Source organism: Sebastes umbrosus, chromosome 20 (genome assembly GCF_015220745.1).
Source record: "Sebastes umbrosus isolate fSebUmb1 chromosome 20, fSebUmb1.pri, whole genome shotgun sequence".
NCBI lineage: Eukaryota > Metazoa > Chordata > Actinopteri > Perciformes > Sebastidae > Sebastes > Sebastes umbrosus.
The window spans coordinates 10,658,143-10,679,362 of NC_051288.1; the positions used below are offsets into that span (position 1 = coordinate 10,658,143).

At 40.6% G+C, this 21,220-nt stretch overlaps 2 protein-coding genes across 10 annotated transcripts in view; one reads left to right on the forward strand and one right to left on the reverse strand.

The window, feature by feature from the left end:
• The window catches only part of LOC119479517 (myoferlin-like), a 33,675-nt gene extending 25,090 nt beyond the window's left edge, over window positions 1-8,585 (forward strand). For 4 of the 7 annotated variants that reach the window (XM_037755241.1, XM_037755243.1, XM_037755246.1 and 1 more), the window contains 19 exons: window positions 193-358; window positions 465-541; window positions 680-736; window positions 2,456-2,467; window positions 2,558-2,656; window positions 2,773-2,901; window positions 3,031-3,186; window positions 3,275-3,366; window positions 3,463-3,633; window positions 3,727-3,875; window positions 4,952-5,091; window positions 5,173-5,261; window positions 5,343-5,438; window positions 5,670-5,811; window positions 5,914-6,013; window positions 6,834-7,027; window positions 7,302-7,411; window positions 7,553-7,700; window positions 7,873-8,585. In XM_037755241.1, the coding sequence (XP_037611169.1) occupies window positions 193-358; window positions 465-541; window positions 680-736; window positions 2,456-2,467; window positions 2,558-2,656; window positions 2,773-2,901; window positions 3,031-3,186; window positions 3,275-3,366; window positions 3,463-3,633; window positions 3,727-3,875; window positions 4,952-5,091; window positions 5,173-5,261; window positions 5,343-5,438; window positions 5,670-5,811; window positions 5,914-6,013; window positions 6,834-7,027; window positions 7,302-7,411; window positions 7,553-7,700; window positions 7,873-7,926 (2,181 nt within the window). In that variant the 3' untranslated portion in view covers window positions 7,927-8,585. Of the gene's footprint in view, window positions 1-192; window positions 359-464; window positions 542-679; window positions 737-2,455; window positions 2,468-2,557; window positions 2,657-2,772; window positions 2,902-3,030; window positions 3,187-3,274; window positions 3,367-3,462; window positions 3,634-3,726; window positions 3,876-4,951; window positions 5,092-5,172; window positions 5,262-5,342; window positions 5,439-5,669; window positions 5,812-5,913; window positions 6,014-6,833; window positions 7,028-7,301; window positions 7,416-7,552; window positions 7,701-7,872 lie in introns of those variants that run through there. The other 3 variants (XM_037755244.1, XM_037755245.1, XM_037755247.1) reach the window with 3 other exon arrangements.
• Window positions 8,586-10,254: 1,669 nt separating this feature from the next.
• Window positions 10,255-20,378, reverse strand: LOC119479897 (alanyl-tRNA editing protein Aarsd1-like). Of its 3 annotated transcripts, XM_037755876.1 has the most exons (17): window positions 20,206-20,378; window positions 19,992-20,105; window positions 19,702-19,768; window positions 19,468-19,566; window positions 18,921-19,010; window positions 17,830-17,892; window positions 13,132-13,260; window positions 12,803-12,962; window positions 12,652-12,709; window positions 12,417-12,573; window positions 12,145-12,261; window positions 11,897-12,027; window positions 11,086-11,152; window positions 10,856-10,947; window positions 10,712-10,766; window positions 10,543-10,637; window positions 10,255-10,452 (listed from the first exon to the last, which is right to left on the reverse strand). In XM_037755876.1, the coding sequence occupies exons 1-17, from the start codon at window positions 20,238-20,240 to the stop codon at window positions 10,314-10,316; spliced, it is 1,668 nt and encodes a 555-aa protein (XP_037611804.1). In that variant the 5' UTR covers window positions 20,241-20,378; the 3' UTR covers window positions 10,255-10,313. The 3 variants fall into 3 exon arrangements, with proteins under 3 accessions (XP_037611804.1, XP_037611802.1, XP_037611803.1); XM_037755874.1 differs by lacking the exons at window positions 17,830-17,892; window positions 18,921-19,010; window positions 19,468-19,566; ... (1 more) ...; window positions 19,992-20,105; window positions 20,206-20,378 and adding an exon at window positions 14,747-14,914; XM_037755875.1 differs by lacking the exons at window positions 10,255-10,452; window positions 10,543-10,637; window positions 10,712-10,766; ... (6 more) ...; window positions 12,803-12,962; window positions 13,132-13,260 and adding an exon at window positions 17,552-17,713 and having other exon boundaries at window positions 20,206-20,367.
• Between the last annotated feature and the right edge of the window lie 842 nt (window positions 20,379-21,220).

Here is a 21,220-nt window from a genome sequence, read left to right on the forward strand (position 1 = left end):
TGCACATGCCGGGATGATGTGTGTGTGGAACTAAAGCAAACACTTAAACAAGTGTCTGTGAGGGAAAAAAAAGTAGAAAAAAGCGATTGAAGAGGAGAAAAATTGCCAAAATCAAGAGGTGTTTTGTAAAATATGTAAATATGTTGCACTAAAAACCTGACATCTGACGCCGTCTCTACTCCCTTCCCCCAGCTCCTTCCAAAGGAGGAGATGTACACACCTCCCATCGTGCTAAAGATAATCGACCACCGTCCGTTTGGCAGGAAGCCCGTGGTGGGTCAGTGCACCATCACTACTCTGGAGCAGTTCAGATGTGACCCATACGTCATCACTGCAGAGGGAGCCATGTCTTCCAAAAGTAAGCAGGCATCCAAAAAAAATACAAACGACAGAATATTCTGATACAATTAAGACAGAGAGACAAAAAAGCCTTGATTTAAATGTTGTCCTCCCACCATTTCCAGTGGCTATGATGAAGGCTTCTCCTTCCAAACATCTCTCTATTAACATGGAGGAGAATAGACCACTGCTGGAAACTCAGGTAAACTCTTCCACCTCACCGAAACGTATTCCTCGTGTTGTTCGTAACCAGTTTTATTCTTCTTTCCTCTCGTCACTAAGAAGTGCAGAATTTGACTCCCCGGTCAAATTTGACAAACTTGATTACTCTGGCTTACAGTTCATGCACAGCATGTCAGCTGCTGTCAACAAAATGGCTTCCCCTACCTCCTACTTTGTATGTATGGTTACTTATTAGAGCTTTCTAATTCACAAGGCTGGGCACCAATGACACAGGAAGGCTGAGATCACTTAATCCACAGCGCTGCGGCGGGCTCGACAAAAAGGCCCCCATAATAACGTCACAATGCCATTGATCTATGTTGGGAATTGTCTCAATTACTGCGATTGTACTTAATTTGTCACTATTTTAATGAGCACATTTTAATGATTTTTTTCACAGCAAGGGCGTAACATGTAGCAAATCAAGCCTGCAGGCATCTACTCACATGGAAGTAGATTTTGCTATTGAACCATCACTGCCATGATGTGGCTGGACGTACAGTTTCCTATATTCTACTTAAAGCAAAGGTTAGACATTTTTGGGGAAATTTGATTTAATCTCCTGCCAATAGTTAAACGAGAAGATTTATACCACTCTCATGTCTGTATGCTGAAGCTACCGCCAGCAGCCGCATAGCTCAACGTAAAGTCTGGAAATGGAGGGAAATGGCTAGCTTGTCTCTGTCCAAAACAAAATCCTACTACAAGCATCTTTTAAAGCTCACTAATTTAATTGTTCACTCACTAATCTTTTGTTAAATAAGACAAATAAATACGGATGGCTGTGGCTCAAAGGGTAGAGCAGGTTGTCCACCAATCGGAAGGTCGGTGGTCCGATCCCAGGCTGCTCCGGGTCACATGTCGATGTGTCTTTGAGCAAGACACTTAACCTCCCGAAGGCATAGCCATCGGTGTATGAATGAGTATTTAGATTAGATCCTGATGGGCAAAGTTGGCACCTTAGCAGCCTCTGCCATCAGTGTATGAATGTGTGTGTGAATGGGTGAATGCTGACATGTAGTGTAAAGTGGTCGGAAGACTAGAAAAGCGCTATATAAATGCAAGTCCATTTACAAGGTGTTGAAATGGGCAGTGGACGGGATCACACCGGCCAAAACAAAAACAGATGTCCCGGACAGGAATGGAGATTTCAAAGGAGAACATACTGGCTGTAGCGTTGTTGTCTAAGAAGACAGTATTTCAAGTTAGCATGTTTCCTTAATCTGTGATGACATGTAATGGTCATTTTACCATTTATTACAGAAAATGTATTAGATATTGGTCCTTTTAAACCTGTGCAAAAACCAAAGTGTAAAAATAACACATAAGGCTCAGTCACTTCCTGAAGTCTCCGTTAGTTGCCTAGCAACGCTGATGACAAGGCTCCAGGAAGTTTTAACATTTAATATAACGAGATATAACATGTTAATTAATGAGCTTTAGAGGTGCTGGAAGGCAGGTTTTGTTACCTTTGGACAGAGACGAGCTAGATATTTAGCATACAGACATGCAAGTGATATCAATCTTCACGTCTAACTCCAGGCAAGAAAGCAAATACGTGTATTACATTATTATTACATACAGAAGTCAAAGCCAGGTCTCATGGCAGGCATGGATACTACACACCTGGTGCCATGTTGCAAGTCAAGGAACAGGTGGTGTTAGTGGGGCCTTAATGCAGTTGCACATTCTGCAGCGGCCCTTTGTTACGCCCTTGTTTTCCCATTTGCTGCCAATCGTGAAATTACAATCGGGATCTCCTCATCAACCTTTTCTTCATTCTTTCACTTTCTTCTCATAGTTTAGCCTATTACAGTGTGTTTATGTTACTGCTGTGTGTGTGTGTGTGTGTGCACTTGTGACTTCTCTTCTGTTTTGTGTCCTTTCTCCAAAGCATGTAGAGAAGGTGAGAGTAAACCAGAGAATAGGACTGAGATTTTGAGATTCTTATGCCAAATGCAGACAGGAGATTAACATTGTGCTATTAAATCTTTAGGAAAAGGAGACAGTCGATTGGTGGAGTAAATTTTACGCTTCAACCGGAGACCAGCAGAAATGCGGCCCTTACCTCAAAAAAGGATATGACACCCTCAAAGTGAGTCGGCTTTATTTCGTCCCACACAACACGCTTTATAGAGTTAATTCACTTGTGTATAAATAATGATCATCACAGGTGTTGTGGATGACTTTAATGTGACTGTGTGTCCTCAGGTGTATGAGTGCGACCTGGAGGATGTCCCAGAGTTCAAAGGGCTGACTGATTTCTGCAACACCTTCAAACTGCTGCGGGGCAAGAATGAAAATGGGGATGATGACCCCACTGTGGTCGGAGAGTTGAAGGTAGTTTGACGAACACTAGATCGGAATCTATCAAAAGTAAAGCTGCAAAATTAGCTGAATCTCCTCAGCTCAGGACCAAGCCCAGTTCTTGAAGATTTACAAAACAGAAATGTGTTCTTGTACCTGCAGGGTTCATTCAAGGTGTACCCTCTGCCGGACGACCCAGGTGTTGCTCCGCCTCCCCGTCAGTTCAGAGAGCTGCCAGAGAGCGGTCCTCAGGAGTGTCTGGTCAGGCTTTATGTGGTCCGGGGCATAGACCTGCAGCCCAAAGACAATAACGGCAGAGTGAGGATGAATCTGTATTACCAGGAATAGAAACAGCATATTTCAACACACCCAGTCAGCTTGACCTTGTGTTCTCTCTCCTGCTCAGTGTGATCCATACATAAAGATGTCACTGGGAAAGAACACGATTGATGACCGTGACAATTACGCCCCCAACACCACCAGTCCTGTGTTTGGAAGGTACAGTAAATGCTATGAATAGAGTATAGTAATGTAAATAGACCATATTTTCCTTAAAGGGTAAACCTTCTCAAACGCTCCTTTTGTTTTATTTAGGATGTTTGAGATGACGTGTTTCCTGCCCCAGGACAAGGACCTGAAAATCTCCATCTATGACTATGATCTCCTGAGCCGCGACGAGAAGGTCGGCGAGACCGTGATCGACCTGGAGAACCGCTTCCTGTCCCGATATAACTCCTACTGCGGCCTGCCACAATCCTACTGCATGTAAGGAAATAGCTTTTAGGGGGGAACATTTAGGATGTATTCCTAAAAAACCTGCAGTCAGGATCCTCACTTTTATTTCTGTTTGTGTCTCAGTTCTGGTATCAACAGGTGGCGGGACCAGCTGAAGCCGTCTCAGGTCCTGGAGAACCTGGCTCGTCTAAAAGGCCTGTCCAAACCCAGGACAGAAGACAACGGCACATCGCTCACCTTCAACGGCAAAGAATACACGCTGGCGGAGTTTGGTAAGGTCAACGGTTTAAAATATAATAGTGTAAATGAGTGTGCTTCACTTCTCTGGGTCTGAGAAGTGAAGCCAATGCTGAAGTGCCTTAAACTTGCATTCTCTCTAACAGCCAGCAGGGGGCGACTCCTCTGGTTGCACAAAGAAGTCCGATTGTACAGTAGTCTATGAGAAAATGAGCCTACTTCTCACTTGATTTATTACCTCAGTAAACATTGTAAAGATGAGTTTATGGTGTCAATCTCTAGTTTTAAGTCTTCTTCAATACAGCATGATGTTCATTTAGTAAATTATGGTCCCATTTAGAGTCAAATAGACCATAAAGCAGGGTATGCTTTAGGGCGTGGCTACCTTGTGATTGACAGGTCGCTACCACAGCGTTGTCCGGTCTGGGAATTGTCCATGTTTTTGTCTTACAACTTTAACCTTTTCAACAGTGTGTTTTCAGTTCATGAAAGTTAATTGTAACATTTTGGTCGCCTAAAAACGTCTTATTCAGCGTTAAGTTGTGCTTAGCTCCACCCTATGTTGTCACTTCTGGTTGCAAAAAAACAAGACGGTGACTGCCGAAAAACAACACGTCGACAGCCAAAATACCGAACTTGAGGCTTCAAAATTGTAGTCCATAAAACAATGGGTGACTACGTCCACATCTTATATACATCAGTGATAATGGTTTTATTTTCAACCGTCCTCACAAATGTACTTTTGTCATTTGTTATCACTCTATTGTTGATAAAAGGACTTGGAAAATTGTATGTTTTTGGCACACGTTGTGATGGCTTGTAGTTCATTTACAGTTAATTCTCAGTGAAATTTGCATTAATTAATTAATTAATTTAATTAATTAAAAAGTATTTGGTCATAAACCCAAATATTGAATAAATCTTCAAAGTATGGTCATAATGTGCTAGAGATCATTAGAAACATGTTATTGCACTTCTTAATTTAATAATAGAAGGCTGTTGTTTGAATGCTTGATGTTTATTGACTGAATGTTTTTTCCACATCTAATTTGACTATTTATAACGCAACAGAAACCTAATTAAAGCCTGTTAAACATGTTTTCCCATCCAGAGACCAACAAGGAGATCCATGAGCACTTGGGTCCGGCCCGAGAACGTCTCTGCCTGCACGTGCTCAGGAAACAGGGACTTGTCCCTGAACACGTGGAGACCAGGACCCTTTACAGCTCCTTCCAGCCCAATCTCTCTCAGGTTAGACGTCGCAGCTCACACATATTGTATTCGTCCACTTCACAGCTATTTCATAAAACCTTTTATATTGTGTTGATTTAGGGAAGGCTTCAGATGTGGGTGGACGTTTTCCCCAAAAGCATCGGCCTCCCCGGACCTCCATTTGACATCACACCACGCAAGCCTAAGAAGTGAGTGCTGTGCCGCTCTTCAGTGCTTCATCACTCGTGATCACATTAAGATGTCACTGATCACTGTGTTTCAATGTTCAGGTATTTCCTGCGTGCCGTCATCTGGAACACCACAGACGTGACTTTAGATGAGGCCAGCATCACAGGAGAACACATGAGTGACATCTATGTCAAAGGGTAAGGCTGATGAATCATTCAAATGAACTTTGGTTTCTGAATTTTATATATAATAGTTGGAGTCCTGCCTTAAGATGCTTTCTCATCAGCAACCATTTCTAAAATCCTCTTCTAGCTGATTTACATTGATTTAATTGAATTCTTTAAAAGCAGACTTGTATAGTAGTAGGTTATCGTGGAACCAGTTGGGACGGGACAATGAACGCTCACGCCTGTTGTTCCCTTTGCCAGCTGGATGCCAGGCATGGAGGAGGACAAGCAGAAGACCGATGTCCACTACAGGTCTCTGGACGGAGATGGCAACTTCAACTGGAGGTTCGTCTTTGACTTTGAGTACCTGCCAGCTGAACAACTCTGCCTCGTGTCCAAGAAGGTGAGGCCAAGGACCATTTTAATACCGCAGATTAAAAAATAAAGCCTGTGTTGTTGAAATAGCAAATTTAAAACATGTTTTCACTTGTCCTTCATTCAACAGGAACAATTCTGGAGTCTTGACAAATCGGAGTTCAGGATTCCCCCCAAGCTGATTCTTCAGATTTGGGATAACGACAAATTCTCATTGGACGATTACCTCGGTGAGACACGTCATTTAAAGTTAAACAAAGAAAAACTTTACTTGTTTTTTGAGTGTTCGCTTTACCTACAGACCACCAGTGGTGGAAGAAGTATTCAGATCTTTTACTGAAGTAAAAGTACTAATGCCACACTGTGAAAATACTCCACTAAAAGTAAAAGTTCTGCATTCAAAACCTTAATTATATAAAACTTTAAGTATTATCAGCAAAATGTGCTTAAAAGTATCAAAAATAAAATAACTTATTGTGCAGTAAAATGTTCTATTACATATGATTACTGCTGAATTGATGTGTATGTTGCATTTTACTGCTGTAGATGTTTTTAACTCCTTTATACTGTATACTGTTGGGTAGTTAAATCTACAGCAATGCATCATGGTCTATAGGATCATCATGTTTGTAGCGTTGCTGTCCTGTTAGAATCACGTATCTCTAAAAAGTCAACTTCTCATGGTGTCAGAAAAACAGCCTGTTTTGCTTTTTTCCAGCTGATCCAAGACGTTTTTTAAAGAGTTTATTTAGTTTAAGAAGTAACCCATAAAGGATGTTTTCAGCCTTCAGTGTATCACAAACATTCACACACAGGATGGGGGTGAAAAACTGTAATCTGAAGAGTAACTAAAGATGTCAGACAAATGTAGTGGAGTAAAAAAGAACAATATATACCTCTGAGAAATAGTGAAGTAGAAGTATAAAATTACATAAAATGGAAATGCTCAAGTAAAATACAAGTACCTCGAATGTACTATAGTAACATTCCACCACTGCAGACCACCATCATAAACCCTGACCATCGTAATATAATACTCTGTGATCCCAGGCACACTGGAGCTGGATCTGCGTAACCTGGTTGCTCCTGCCAAGACGCCAGAGAAGTGCTCTCTGAAGATGATGGATGATGTGGAAATTGGAGGTCCACAGAAGGCGGAAGACGCCAAGTCTCTGTTCGCTCAGCAGTCGGTCAGAGGCTGGTGGCCTTGTTCCATTGAACAGGACGGAAAGACTGTCCTGGGCGTAAGTAGAAATTAGAAATTGACTTGTTCAAACAATGGGATTGGATGGGAAGGAAATTCAGAGTTTTTGTAATAGATTAGGAATGACATCAAGAACACCGTTGACTGAAAACCTGCTTGAGTTTTAGCACCAAATGCTGCATTTCATGTTCATTACTCCTAAATGAACGCTTTACAAGTTACCTGCAGATGTCTGACGAGTGGATTCTGCCCTATTAGTATAGTCAGAAAGCATTACGTTGTTATACAACATGTTGCTCATTATGTGCTTACAGGGAAAGGTGGAGATGACACTGGAGATTGTAGGTGAAGCACAAGCAGATGAGAGACCTGCAGGAAAAGGCAGAGACGACCCCAACATGAACCCAACACTGGACCCTCCCAAGTAAGAACCCACCCTGTGAAAACATCCTATTTGACATTCTGCAGATTGGATCTCTAAAAACGTATCTCATCCATTTTTCTTAACTGCTAGTTAAGTTTTGCAGATAAATAAATACACTCCGTCTTTCATTTTCCATAACAGACGTCCAGAAACGTCCTTCTTCTGGTTCACCAACCCATGTAAGACCATGAAGTTCATTGTGTGGCGAAGGTTCAGGTGCCTCTTCATCGGACTCATCCTCCTCTTCATAGTGCTTCTCTTCCTCGGCATCCTGTTGTACTCTTTACCGGTAAGGACAGACGAGAGGGATCTGAGAATATTAGTCATATATTCTGACTTCATTTGGTCCAGCTGTGTATAACCTAAAATGCATGCAGTGGTTCCAATGGGCTATGTGATGATGTCAAATTGTGACGCGGTGAGAAGCAGTGATTTGATTGTTCTCTCTTTGCCTCTTCCAGAACTACATCTCAATGAAGATAGTGAAGCCGTGGTCAGAACCCAACAAAGGATGAGTCAAAATGTCTACAGGATGATCACACTAACTGCCAAAGCATCTCAATATCTTTTTTTTACTGCCTATAGTATTTTATAAAGGTCTAAATGGGAAGGGGTGCTTGCACAATTGCACTATATTATTGTATTTTACCATGAACACTTTGTCTACACCGCTAAACTGTGACAGACTTGTGAGCAATACTTTTGTAATTTGCTTCCAAACCACTTGCTTTCATAACACACACATACTGAGGGATGAGAAACTAGAAGCTCCTGTACAGTTTAATGCAAAGCCAGTACCACCGTCCTGTAATCTTATCATGTTTATTTGTTGGTGATGGTGTGCGCGAGAGATTCAGGAGTGTTTTGAGGCTGTATGCAGTGGTTGCGTTGTATTGGAATGCACATTATTGTAAGGTGTATAACAACAATTAATAATAAATAATAATAAATATATAATTACTATGAAAAAAGTCTCGCCAAGATAGCACTTATTACAGGGCTGTTGTATTGGATTGCATTACAATGTACAAGGGTTTCTATTTTTCTGGTCACTCAAAGTAACTGTGCCAAAAACAACTTAAGACTTCAGCTACAGTCATGCACAGCGAAGTGTGTCTGTCTTTTGTATATTACATTTTCACAGATGTTTTAAATTAAATGTATGAAAACATTATTCAACCGGTGTTGGTGTTTATTGAGAAATGCATATTTAATGTGTCCAAAACAGCAGTGAACGGTATGAGCAGCAGGACGCTAAAAAGGGTGATTTTCTTAATTAATAATTTTTAATAGTCTGTGTTGAGGTGACCTTGAGCCAGGCACTTAATGCAGCCCCAAGGTGTAAATATAAAACGGCATGATACTGCGGAAAAAAGAGGCCGGAATGGAAATCTTACTGCAGAAAATCAGGTTTAACGGATGAGGTTTTAATGAATAAAAACTATCAATTAAAGCCGCAAGCGGCATTTCGCGGGTTATAGCCTTTCGCGCTCAAAGCGCCCCCCTAGTCGCCGATTTGAATGAAACTTTCAGCGGATGTTTCAGCTACTCTTGTGAACATATGCTGCAAGTTTGGAGACGATGGGCCAAAGGCTTGGGAAGTTAGGTCTATTGATGTGCTGAGCCCGCCCCTTAAAAATGAATTGGTCAATAACTTCACAACACAATGACATATCAACAAGCTTTATGCAACCTTTGATGAGCCTGGTCCAATAATGATTCACAGAAAATATGCCAGCAATCAGACCTACGGTTTAGGAGGAGATGTCAAAAATGTGTTTTTCAAAGAATTCAACATGGCGGAAAATCTAGTCAGTGGATTTTCGTGGTCCAAGAGACTTTTTTGTAGAGCACCATCAGCAGTATATGTCTGTCAAATTTCTAATCGATGGGACTTATGGTGTGAGGGGGCTGGCCGTGAAAAATTTTATAGCGCCACCATGTGGCCAATTGTTTTCATATTTTATGTGAAGCATTATGACATGTACAGTTATGGTACCAAGTTTCATGTCTCTAGCTCATTCCAGCTCACAGCAAATTGAGCAAAGGCATAATTTAGCATAAAATGCTGAATAGGCCACGCCCACATGCACCGATCAATATCATACTTCAGATCTTGGTTAATACTCGCCCCCAGAGTACGTACACCAAATTTGATAAAATTCTGTCCACCGGATCTTGCGATATAAGTTTTTGACAGTTTTGGCGCCCCCTATGGGTCAAGCAGAAAATGCTTTGGTACGCCTATTCCCAAACACGTATTGGAGATATCTACCAAGATTTATGATGATTTGACTAATGGTCAATGAATTATGGCCAATTTCCTGCTAAGCTCCGACTATTGAAAAGTTTGTTGGTCAACAGATTCATAACGCAATGAGGTATCAACACGCTTTATGCAACGTTAGATGACATTAGTCCAATGATGATCCACAGAAAATTCGGTAGATATCGGACCAACGGTTTAGGAGATGTCAAAAATGTGTTTTTCAAAAAATCCAATATGGCGGAAAATCTAGTTAGGCGGACTTTAGTGGTCCCAGAGGCTTTATTGTAGATCACACTGGACACGCTGGACATGTCTGTCAAGTTTCAAGTCAATCGGACTTACGGTGTGCGGGGCGTGGCCTTTCCAATGTCGCGTGTTTGGGCGTTAATTACAGCGCCACCATGTGGCCGATTGGGGTCATAGTTCTTGAGAAGCACATGCACATCATTTGCAGTTATTGTGCCAAGTTTCATTTTTCGCGCACATTCCAGCTCACGGCATTTTGAGCCGCTGCGTAAGACAACAAATAATAATAATAATAATAATATCAAATTCACACAAACTCAATAGTACTAATTATGATATCCTGATTGGCTTCTAAACGTATTGTTTCTCTTCATAAAAGAGAATGGTTTATTCTTCCTCTGAGGTGTGATGTTTGCAGTGCTGCTGCAGAAAAGCCTCCACCTCCCCTCTTCGTGCCAGGCTGTTGGCTTTTCCTTGGAAACGTCCGTTTTTTCCCGCCCCCTTCCCTTGGAGCATCTCTAACACCCTGCAGAGCACAGAGAATTCATACGGTAACAACCTATTAATGTTTTTTTAAAAACAGAGGCTAAATAAATGATACGGTGGCGTCTCTTACCGTGGTCCCATCTCAGCCACTCGTCCACTGGGTCCAGCCAGTAGAAACAAGCCAGGTCCCTTCTCCTCTCCAACAGTCAGGAAAACCAACGTTTCCTAAGAGCAGACCAAACAAGGCTTAACAAAAAATATTTAACACCAAGAAGTGAGCAGTCCGGTTATAAACTTACCTCAGTGTTCATTTCATTGGCAATGATATTCATGAACTCATTGTCACCGTCTTTTCTGTAGGAAAAAAAGAAACAGCGTTTTCTCTCTGAAATACTATAAAATATATATACAGTATATTGATGCTTGTACTTTAGGTCTCTTACTTGTGCAAGCTGAAGAAGTCGCCTCTCTGGGGGTCGTTCTTAAAGTTCTGAGAGATGAGGACCGCCATGTCTCGTAGCAGGCCCAGGTTAGTCTGACCAAGACATGTTTATGACTTTAAGAGAGTCTATGTACAATGTGATGTTGCAGCAAAAACGGAAAGCTTCTGATCTAAATGGGGCTCTGTTAATGTGAGTGAGCATCTAGAGAAGAAATCACTGATTTTTCTTACTTTCTGTAGTAGCTTAACAGACTTCTGCAACTTGTCGACGGCCTCAACGTGCTCATCAGGTCCAGTCCTGTTGAACAACAACGATAAGGATTTTTTCACTTCAAACTTCCTGAATGAGTTTAAGGGTGCTTTCACAACTAACCTGTTTGGTTCGGTTAAAACTAACTCATGGTCCGGTTAGTACGATTTGTTTTTTCGCTGGCGTGAAAGCTGTCAATCGAACTCTGGTGCGGACCAAGCAACCGAACGCTTCCAAACGGACTCTGGTGCGGTTCGTTTGTGGTGTGAATGCAAACGAAGCAACCACAAGATTTTATGAGAGCAGATATGTGATTTTATCATTTTTCAAAAGTTAAACTACTAATATATCCATCTGCTGATCGTAGAATCTGTTCAGGAAGTGATCTGTATTTAAGGCCATGTATGTTAGCACATCAGCATGTGTATTTTCCCTCATTCATAGGTCAAAAGCTATTAAAACGGCTGTGCTTGTATCCGACTCCGTGTACTTTGTCAGTTCATTAACTCCATTAAAAAGTGTGTGACAGCATTCCACAGTACGCCGATCATGTTCGTGGCCTGTCTGTTCCCTGACGTTCAGACTATGCACCAGACGTCTGGGAGTGTAAAGTGCTGCATAAATTTCTGTCCTCTGGTTTGTTTGTAAAAAGGCAGTGTAAACAGGAACTGGAAAAGAACTAAAATGCAATAATGTATTATTTTTTCCCCTTGGTCCGGACCAAGTGATCCGAACTACAGGTGTGAAAGCACCCTAACTCACATTAGTGATATTTAGATGATTCAGACTTACTTGAGGAGAGACACCAGTGATCGCTCTGTGCTGTAGCTTTTCTCAGCATACTTCAACACCCTGTTTCCTGCCAGGAAGATCAGGTTGGTTTTGTTTTTCTTTCCTTTCTCAGTTCCCAGTAGCTTTATAGCCTAAAATACAGATAAAGAGAAATGTTATACGCATGAATATGTGTTAAGAAATAGGCGCATCTAAGTGCTTGTGTGTTAACGTGTTAAAATGCATGTATATTTGAACTGAAGTTGAACCTGTAAGTGGCTGAGGTTAGACACGTGGGTTCCACAGCACATGTTGGCATCAATGCCCTCGATATCGATGATCCGAATAGGCCCTGCATGGTCGTCCGGCAGCCCTCGACTCCTCACCTGGTTCACACACAAAACTCATGTAACATACTGCACATGTAAACTCTCCTTTTTTTAATAGATGCAGTTCAATCAACAGAAGATATGTTTTGAATCTAAAACTTGAATGATCGCAGAGGACTGTGTTTTAGCACCAGTAATATCCGTATATTCACCTTTTCCACAGCAGGATCATCTATGGAGAGAAGCTGAACCGTGACCGGGACATGGACTCTGATCTTCTCGTTTATGACTTCCTCCAGGACCTGGAGCTGGGCAGGCTTCACAGAGGGAGTGTCCAGTTCAATGGTGCTTCTCTGACGTCCCAGCTCCCTGAGAAAACACAGAAAAGAGGTTAACTCACAAGTTTTTAAGGTTACAGGGAAAGGAATTTGTGCGGTGGTGATGTACCAGGATGTCGTCTTGTATCCAAACATGCTATCTGCCAAAGCTGTGATCAAATGTTGACCTGAGAAACAGGAATCGTAGCTTAGAACAAGTGTGTAATAACAATATATGATGCAACAGTCCCTGACCTTTTTCGTTACTTAGTGTTACTCACCTGAGTGTTGCTGCATGTGGTCAAACCTCCTCTCCCAGTCCACCTTCACTTGCACCTCCTGACCCACCTCCAGAGGTGAGCCCACAAAGTGAACGGCGTCAGGCCCCTGCCTCGTCACCCTCAACACCGAGACGTCTCCAATCAGCCCGTGGTCATCTGGCTGAAAGAGGACAACACATAATGATGTGAGTAATATCATGTAGTATGACCTTTTTGGTGACTTTGGTGAATTAATGCTGATACAAACAATTTCCCAAATGAGCAACATGAACATTTATGTACATATTTGTAGTGATCACTACAGTATGATTTTTGAAAAACCAGCTTACTTGACCGCCTCCTTCAGGAAACAAGATGGTATCTTGGAGCTTGACATTGAAGCCCTTCAGAGTTTCTTTCTTTCCATTGACTTCATGTTTGAGCTCAGCTGGGCAGCAGGATACTACAGAGGTAACAAACTAAAAGAAAAACCATGGCATGCAGGTGTTAAAGTGTTGTGAGATTTCAGTCTTATATATAACTTTACTAACTTTACTTTAGGTCTAGGTTTGCACAAAAAGAGAAGCGTACTCAGTACTCACTATTAAATGTGAAAATCCTACATTTTGTCAATGGGTTTTGGTTGAAAACATGAATGACACATCTCCTCTGCTCCTCTATTTAAGAAACTGGAGATTCTTACTATTTATGATATCAATATTTCTCAAATATGTGTTTTTATTTATAAGATACTTTCTGGTGGGAATATTCCTGAGAAAAGAAAACAAATTCTCAGGTCCATTCTTACTCAACCTGTCAATCTCTAGATCTTCATCCTCCTAAATTCCTCACTAGTAGAGGTCAATTTTCGATAAGATTTAGGGGTACCAAATTATGGAGTAGCTTTTCAAATCTATCAATAAACTGTTCATCTGTCAAATGTTACAAAAGTCGTTTAAAGGGTCATTTAATTGCTGCCTTGTAATTGATTTTCCCCATGTTGTCCATGTATCTGTTTTTATGTTTTTTATTTTTCCCACTCACAATGTTGTTTGGTTACGATTGCCCAGAAGTCTTTATAGATATTTAAATCAATATCCTCCTCACAAACACTAACCATACACTTCCACGCAACACACACACACATCTTTTTTTTATTTATTTACTGTATTGTTATTGTTGTTATTATATATATCTTGTCCTAATTGTTTGTTATCACTATTATCTAGTCATATTATTTCTTTATATTAATCTTGTCTCTAGGTGGAGGCTTCAGATAAGCCCAGTGGGGTTTTTTGCCACTTCCTGCACTATATATTATTATATATTATTATTTTTTGTTATGTTGTATAGTCTTAAATTGTGCAAAATAAATAAACAAATAAACAAACAATACAGTTAATGACATTGTCAGGATTGTACAATGGGCTATTTTGCTCTGAAAATGAATGAATTATCAGGGTTGTCTTTTTCTGATATATTTACTGTATTGTTATTGTTATTATTATATATATTTATCTTGTCCTGATTGTTTATCACTATTATGTAGTCATATTATTTCTTTATATTAATCTTGTCTCTAGGTGGAGGCTTCAGATAAGCCCAGTGGGGTTTTTTTGCCTCTTCCTGCACTGTATATTATTAATTTATTTGTATTTGTTATGTTGTATAGTCTTAAATTGTGCAAAACAAATAAACAAATAAACAAAAAATGTGAGAGGCTAGCTAGGAATAACATTAACACATTAGACTGCTCTGCCTTTGTGTTGTCACAACAGTATATAACTTGACAAATACCATATAGTGTGCAGCGCCCTAAAACAAAGTTCATAGTTACAGTCTAACTAGCTCCTGCTACCGCTGTAGTTAGCAACCGTGCTAACTCCACTTTAGCAGAGAATGAATGATACATTTGGTGTTTTCTCACGCTACTAAGCTGATAAATGTATTGAAACTGTTCCATACCTCTTTCATATAGCAGTCTCGTTGACACTGGAAAGCCATGCTGGAGTGTTTTTGAGGAGAAACTACCTGAAACACGAGTCAACGCAGTTAGACTGACTCAGGTTACAGCTATCAGCTAGTACGGATAGCGACAGAGGCCAAACTTCATCAAACCGACTTTCTTCTTCTTCTTCTTTGGTGTTTATTGGTTTATCAGCTTATAGGTGCATTGCCGCAACCTACTGGACTGGAGTGTGGAACAGGAGATTGTGCAGAAACAAAATAAAAAAATATAATAAAATAAAATAAATAATAATAATAATAATGAGGAAAACTGTAGATTCGTTTAACTAAATCAGTTTCTCTTAAAAACTGAATAATTTCACAGTATATGTTATCTGCTGTATTCCCCAATAGACCTGACAATGAAAAGTCCTGATGTTTTGCCTTCCTTAGTGACTGTAAAAGGTGATTCCTCTGGATACTTTATTCCTGCAGTGTATCAGTACGTGTTCAACAGTTTCTGGCTGGTTACAGTGTGTACATTTCCCAGTTGGGTGCTTGCCTATTCGATATAATGTTTGATTAAGACCTGTATGTCCGATTCTTAGTCGAGTGATGATATTTTCTTCCCTTCTTTTCCAGCCCACCTTTCTCCCTGCTCCAACATGTTTCTGTATATTGTACATATGCCTTCCAGTTTCCTGCTCATCCCAGTACTCCTGCCATACTTTTTGTGCATAGTTCTTGATGAATGGTTTAGCCTCAGCTTTACTTAATGGAATTTGTAATTCTATATTCTTAATTCTTAGTGTTTGTTTGGCCAGAATGTCTACTTGCTCATTTCCCTCCACACCAACATGAGCAGGAACCCATATGAATCGTGTACCTGTGCCTACTGGAGTGTGGAGCAGTAGATTGTGCAGAAACAAAAAAATAATATTAATTAATAAATAAATTAATTAATTAATAATAATAATAATAATAATGATAATAATTAATAATAATGAGGAAAACTCTAGATTTGTTTAACTAAATCAGTTTCTCTTAAAGGGACTATTTGTAACTTTGTACGCGCATAAATGTAGCGGGTCGTCACACATGCGCGCTCGCATATGCGCGTTCGCGTGTAGCCGCTGTACCCTCCTCCTCTGCCTGCTCTCCTTCACTCAGACAGCTCAGCTCGCTCCACCTCTAGACGTGAACGCGCGCTCACTCCACACTGCAGAAGAGTTAGTTTAGCTCTGAGAATATCTAGTGAATGCACAGGGGACGTTTGTGCAGAAATAACTGCTGCAGCTCCTCCAGACCAACAGAGGTTTTCCGTGTCTTGTGAAGTGACGGAGCTCTACAGAGTTGTCTTCTCGTTACCGACCGGGTGCCGGTGTCTCCTCTGCTCTCTCTGGCTGCGGGCGGAGAGAGCAGGGAGACACGCTGGAGAGCCCCGCTGCCTCAGCCTGCACTTAGGCAGGAAAAGCCAACACTAGGATCAGATCTAAATCATGTTCATGGAGAGACCTTCGTCTGGTCAGCTAACATTACTGCCAAGCAGCTGAAATATAGAGTGATATCGTGGTTTTAGCTGACTTGTGTCGCCTCACTGTTTTGAGTGATGCTCGTTCAGGTATATTGAGAGCGAGCAAGCGCGAGTTGACTTTCGTTGATTTCACGGCCACAGGTGTCGCTGTTAAGAAGCATTTCTGAAAGTTACAAATAGTCCCTTTAAAAACTGAATAATTTCACAGTATATGTTATCTGCTGTATTCCCCAATAGACCTGACAATGAAAAGTCCTGATGTTTTGCCTTCCTTAGTGATTGTAAAAGGTGATTCCTCTGGATACTTTATTCCTGCAGTGTATCAGTACATGTTCGACAGTTTCTGGTTAGTTACAGTGTGTGCATTTCCCATTTGGGTGCTTGCCTATTCTATATAATGTGTGGTTAAGACCTGTATGTCCGATTCTCAGTCGAGTGATGACATTTTCTTCCCTTCTTTTCCAGCCCACCTTTCTCCCTGCTCCAACATGTTTTTGTATATTGTGTTTCTTTATTTTTTTGAATGACATAGCTTTTAAAACGTGATTTAAAAACATAATAAAATATGGATATGAATAGAGAACTTTTAACTTTAATTTATTTCTGCCCAAATATATTTAGTTTTGCAGGCGAAACATTGAATAAACTTGGCAGGTGTTACAATAAATTGTGTTTCCCCCGTCAAACAGTGTTTCCGTCCTGATACAATGATAGCGCCCCTCTCTGTAATTAGGGTTAGGGACAAGAGTTGGTTCTGGTTTAGCCGGCCATGTGGGTACATAAGTAATAAAATAGGCTAATAAAATACATACAACATATGATATAGGTTAAACATGTGCTAGAACCTGGACATAATTAGGCTACCTTTCACCAACCAAGACTAATCATCTGCTGAAATATAAGCATTTAAAATTGATGGAATGATATTAAACAAAACATAAAAACATCTTGCTGATATCAACAAGACAAGATTTCTTTTTTTTGCACAAGGCACTTTTTCTTGCCTGTGTCTATGGTGTCTGTGTATTTGTACTGTTTGTACCAAGAATGAAGAAAGAATTAATGAAGCTGGCATGCATGTTGCCTCATTACTGCCATCTTCTGGAGTTACTGAAACATGAAACCATGTTCTGCCATGCTTACCCATTAATAATCCAGTCACTGGTAAAAGCCTATTAACAGATATTACCCCATGCTTCATAATGACTTTCAAACCATAAATATTTTTCATTTTTATTAAAATTGACAATAATATGTCAGCGTACAGTGGACAATAATATGACAATAAATAATCCCATAGAAAATATCACATATATATTAACAGTTTTTTTTGGACAATAACATATCAAATCATCAGTGAATATCACAAGCTTTGTCTTCAGTCTCATGAGCAATAAAGTTATAGTGGCCTCCAACACGGGCGAGAGGGTATACTGTGAGTCTCAGTCAGACTGCAAGGAGAGAAGGAAGAAAATGGTCACATTTAAACAACATTTAAATGATTAAAAGGAAATAATCCATATTACATTTTAAAAGTAAACACCAAAACTACTGGTACTACACTTACATCACTAAGATCTCCCATATCTGGCGCTGGTCCTTTATTAGAGGCAGCCATTTCTTGGATCGTCTGAAAAAGAAAAACCCATCGTTAACTTTATCACATTTTCTCCATTTAAGAGCCCCCAGTAGTTCACTGCATCTCATTTTCTCCACTGGAAGGGCACCTTAGAGGGCACTTTATCACGTTTTATCTACCATAGAGGCATCCAAGAGGGCACTTTATACCGTTTTATCTACCATAGAGGCATCCAAGAGGGCACTTTATACCGTTTTCTCTACAGGAAGGGCCCCCCAGAGGACAATTTATCTTGTTTTCTCCACTGCAAGGTTACCATAGAGGGCACTTTTTCACGCTTTCTCCACTGGAAGGTTACCCTAGAGGGCACTTCTTCACGCTTTCTCTACTGGAAGGGCACCCTAAAGGGCACTTCATCATGTTTTCTCCACTGGAAGGGCATCCAAGAGGGCATTTTATACCATTTTCTCTACTGGAAGGGCATCCTAGAGGGCACTTCATCAGGTTTTCTCTACTGGAAGGGCACCCTAGAGGGCACTTAATCATGTTTTCTCTACTGGAAGGGCACCCTAGAGGGCACTTCATCATGTTTTCTCTACTGGAAGGTCACCCTAGAGGACACTTCGTCACGTTTTCTCTACTGGAAGGGCACCCTAGAGGGCACTTCATCACGTTTTCTCTACTGGAAGGGCACCCTAGAGGGCACTTCATCACGTTTTCTCTACTGGAAGGGCACCCTAGAGGGCACTTCATCATGTTTTCTCTACTGGAAGGGCACCCTAGAGGGCACTTCATCATGTTTTCTCTACTGGAAGGTCACCCTAGAGGACACTTCGTCACGTTTTCTCTACTGGAAGGGCACCCTAGAGGGCACTTCATCATGTTTTCTCTACTGGAAGGGCACCCTAGAGGGCACTTCATCATGTTTTCTCTACTGGAAGGGCACCCTAGAGGACACTTCATCACGTTTTCTCTACTGGAAGGGCACTCTAGAGGGCACTTCATCACGTTTTCTCACGTTTCGTAGAACAGAATTCAGTTATTTATTACTTATTACTGGACACATTGCATTTACTCACATCCATGTATCTCTCGAACTCTTCCTTTCCATCGTCTTCCTCGTTCTCCCAGTCCCTCCAGTTATCAAAGTCTACAGCAATCCAGCTGGGCTGCAAAGAGAGACAACACAAAGTAAAGTTGGGAGGGGATGCATGCAGCACCTTCCTTCATATTTATGCAGTTGTTGGAGGTTTATAGTATTGCCTACAGGCAGCCTAATACTTTTAGATGAAGTGTCATTTAAACTTGCAAATATCAGGAGGTTTTTCTGAGGCAGCTACGGTGTGGCAAGAATTTTCAACCGAGGGGTCGCGACCTCTTGTGTGGTATCACTTGATTTGCAAATGGCGTTGTGAGAAATACAATAAATCATTCTGAAATCGATCCATGCTCTTAAAAATAGAATAGGCCTACAAACATGTCATAAAATACACATGAAAACTTAGCGATGAGTGTTGTTTAGGCCTATATGTTGGGCAATATGGCCAATGTTGAGAATTGATGACACAGAAAACCTTGTGTGACCGATCAATTTAAACACACACAGACAAACACACTCACACTTACCTTAGCTAGATCCTTCTGGAGATGTGGCCATGAGTAATCGGGCTTCACCTTCCTCAGCAAGATATTGATGGTGCGGTCGAAGACTCTTTCTCTGGAGTCCTTTTAAAGCGTTGAAAGATATATTTACAATACAGTTACAATATATTTAACATCACACTGAGTGTATATCTCAGCATACAACATTTATAATCAGTTATAATGCATTGTTCTCATAATGCCTAAAAATCTGCTTACATGGATTTGAACTTTTTCGTAGAAGTACAGCTCATTGTAGATCCAGTCATCTGTGTCGTTTTTGCAGCTGTTGTATAGACAGGGACAGGGTTGTCAAGGGAACAATTTAGTACAAAATATACACACAGTTTACAACATTTTATTGTATATACAACTCGACACATTATTATTTCACTCCCTGAAAGTAATGGCTAAGATTTTATATGAACCCTGTTGCACTTGTATGTTACACAAGGCCGAGATACAATAGAGAGCAAGAAAGAGAAAAGATGGCACCCGTTTAAACTCACCATAAAATCATTTTATCTGGCTGGATATCAACCTGGACATCTTTAGGTCTCTGAACCATGAAGTTGATGGTGACATATTTCTTTCTGTCAAACCACACCGCATGTGCTGGCTGGCTGTGAGGACACAGAGAAACTGTACGAATCAAATATATGATCATATTAGGAATAGTAAATAAAGCATGTGTTAGTCAAAATAGAGATTGGCAGCACTTACCACTCCTCAGGTCTGACAATTTTGGGTTTGTTCATTCTAATTCCTGCGCAGTACAACAAAAGAAACTACTTTCTTATTCCTTTGACTGCCAGAAAGCAAACAGCATGTGGCTTGTTCGTTCTGGCTGTGTGCTTTAATGCAGCGTCCGGGCCCTGGAGGCTATATATAGAGAGCAGTTGGTATCAGCTGCTGGGAGATTGGCTGCCACAGCCACTGCACTTTATATAGTCTGTCTGTGGAACTCTCGGGAAAACAGATGCATTTTCTGGGTTCTCCAATACTTCAGCCACCCCCGACCCTGGGTGCTGAGAGGGTGAAGGTGGAGGCAGGGAGACACAAAACAGAGGAGTATCACAATAAACTGGGGCATTTGAAATTGTAGAATCAGCATTTGGAACCGTAGAAGTCAGTAAACACTTTATTTAGATGTCTACTCAGACTATTTGGGTTGTTCTTTTCAGATTTGGTGTTATTCTTTTTAGTTGTTTGTCTTTGTAAATACAATAAGTGATGAGAAAACTACCAAACTCACCACTGTGGAGGAGGATGGACTACATTTATTTTCAATAGGCTATATTTTCATCAAGGGAAGTAAGGGAACTAATGGATCACACACTTTAATAGGCTACCCTATCAAAACGTAAGCACAACTACAAACCAAGTATAACTTTCTCTAGGCCTATAAGGCAAGATTACTTAATTATACTTTTCTTATATATCTCAATCAAAAGATTGGGTACAAGTAGGCCTACTTAGACTTTTCTATATACTTGTGAGTAGGAACCAAGTATACCTAGACTTTTTTGTATACTTGTCAGTATAAGCCAAGTATACTTAGAGTTTTCTGTATACTGGTCAGTATAAGCCAAGTATACTTAGACTTTTCTGTATACTTGTCAGTCTCAGCCAAGTATACTTAGACTTTTCTGTATACTTGTCACTCTGAGCCAAGTATACCTAGACTTTTCTGTATACTTGTCGGTATAAGCCAAGTATACTTAGACTTTTCTGTATA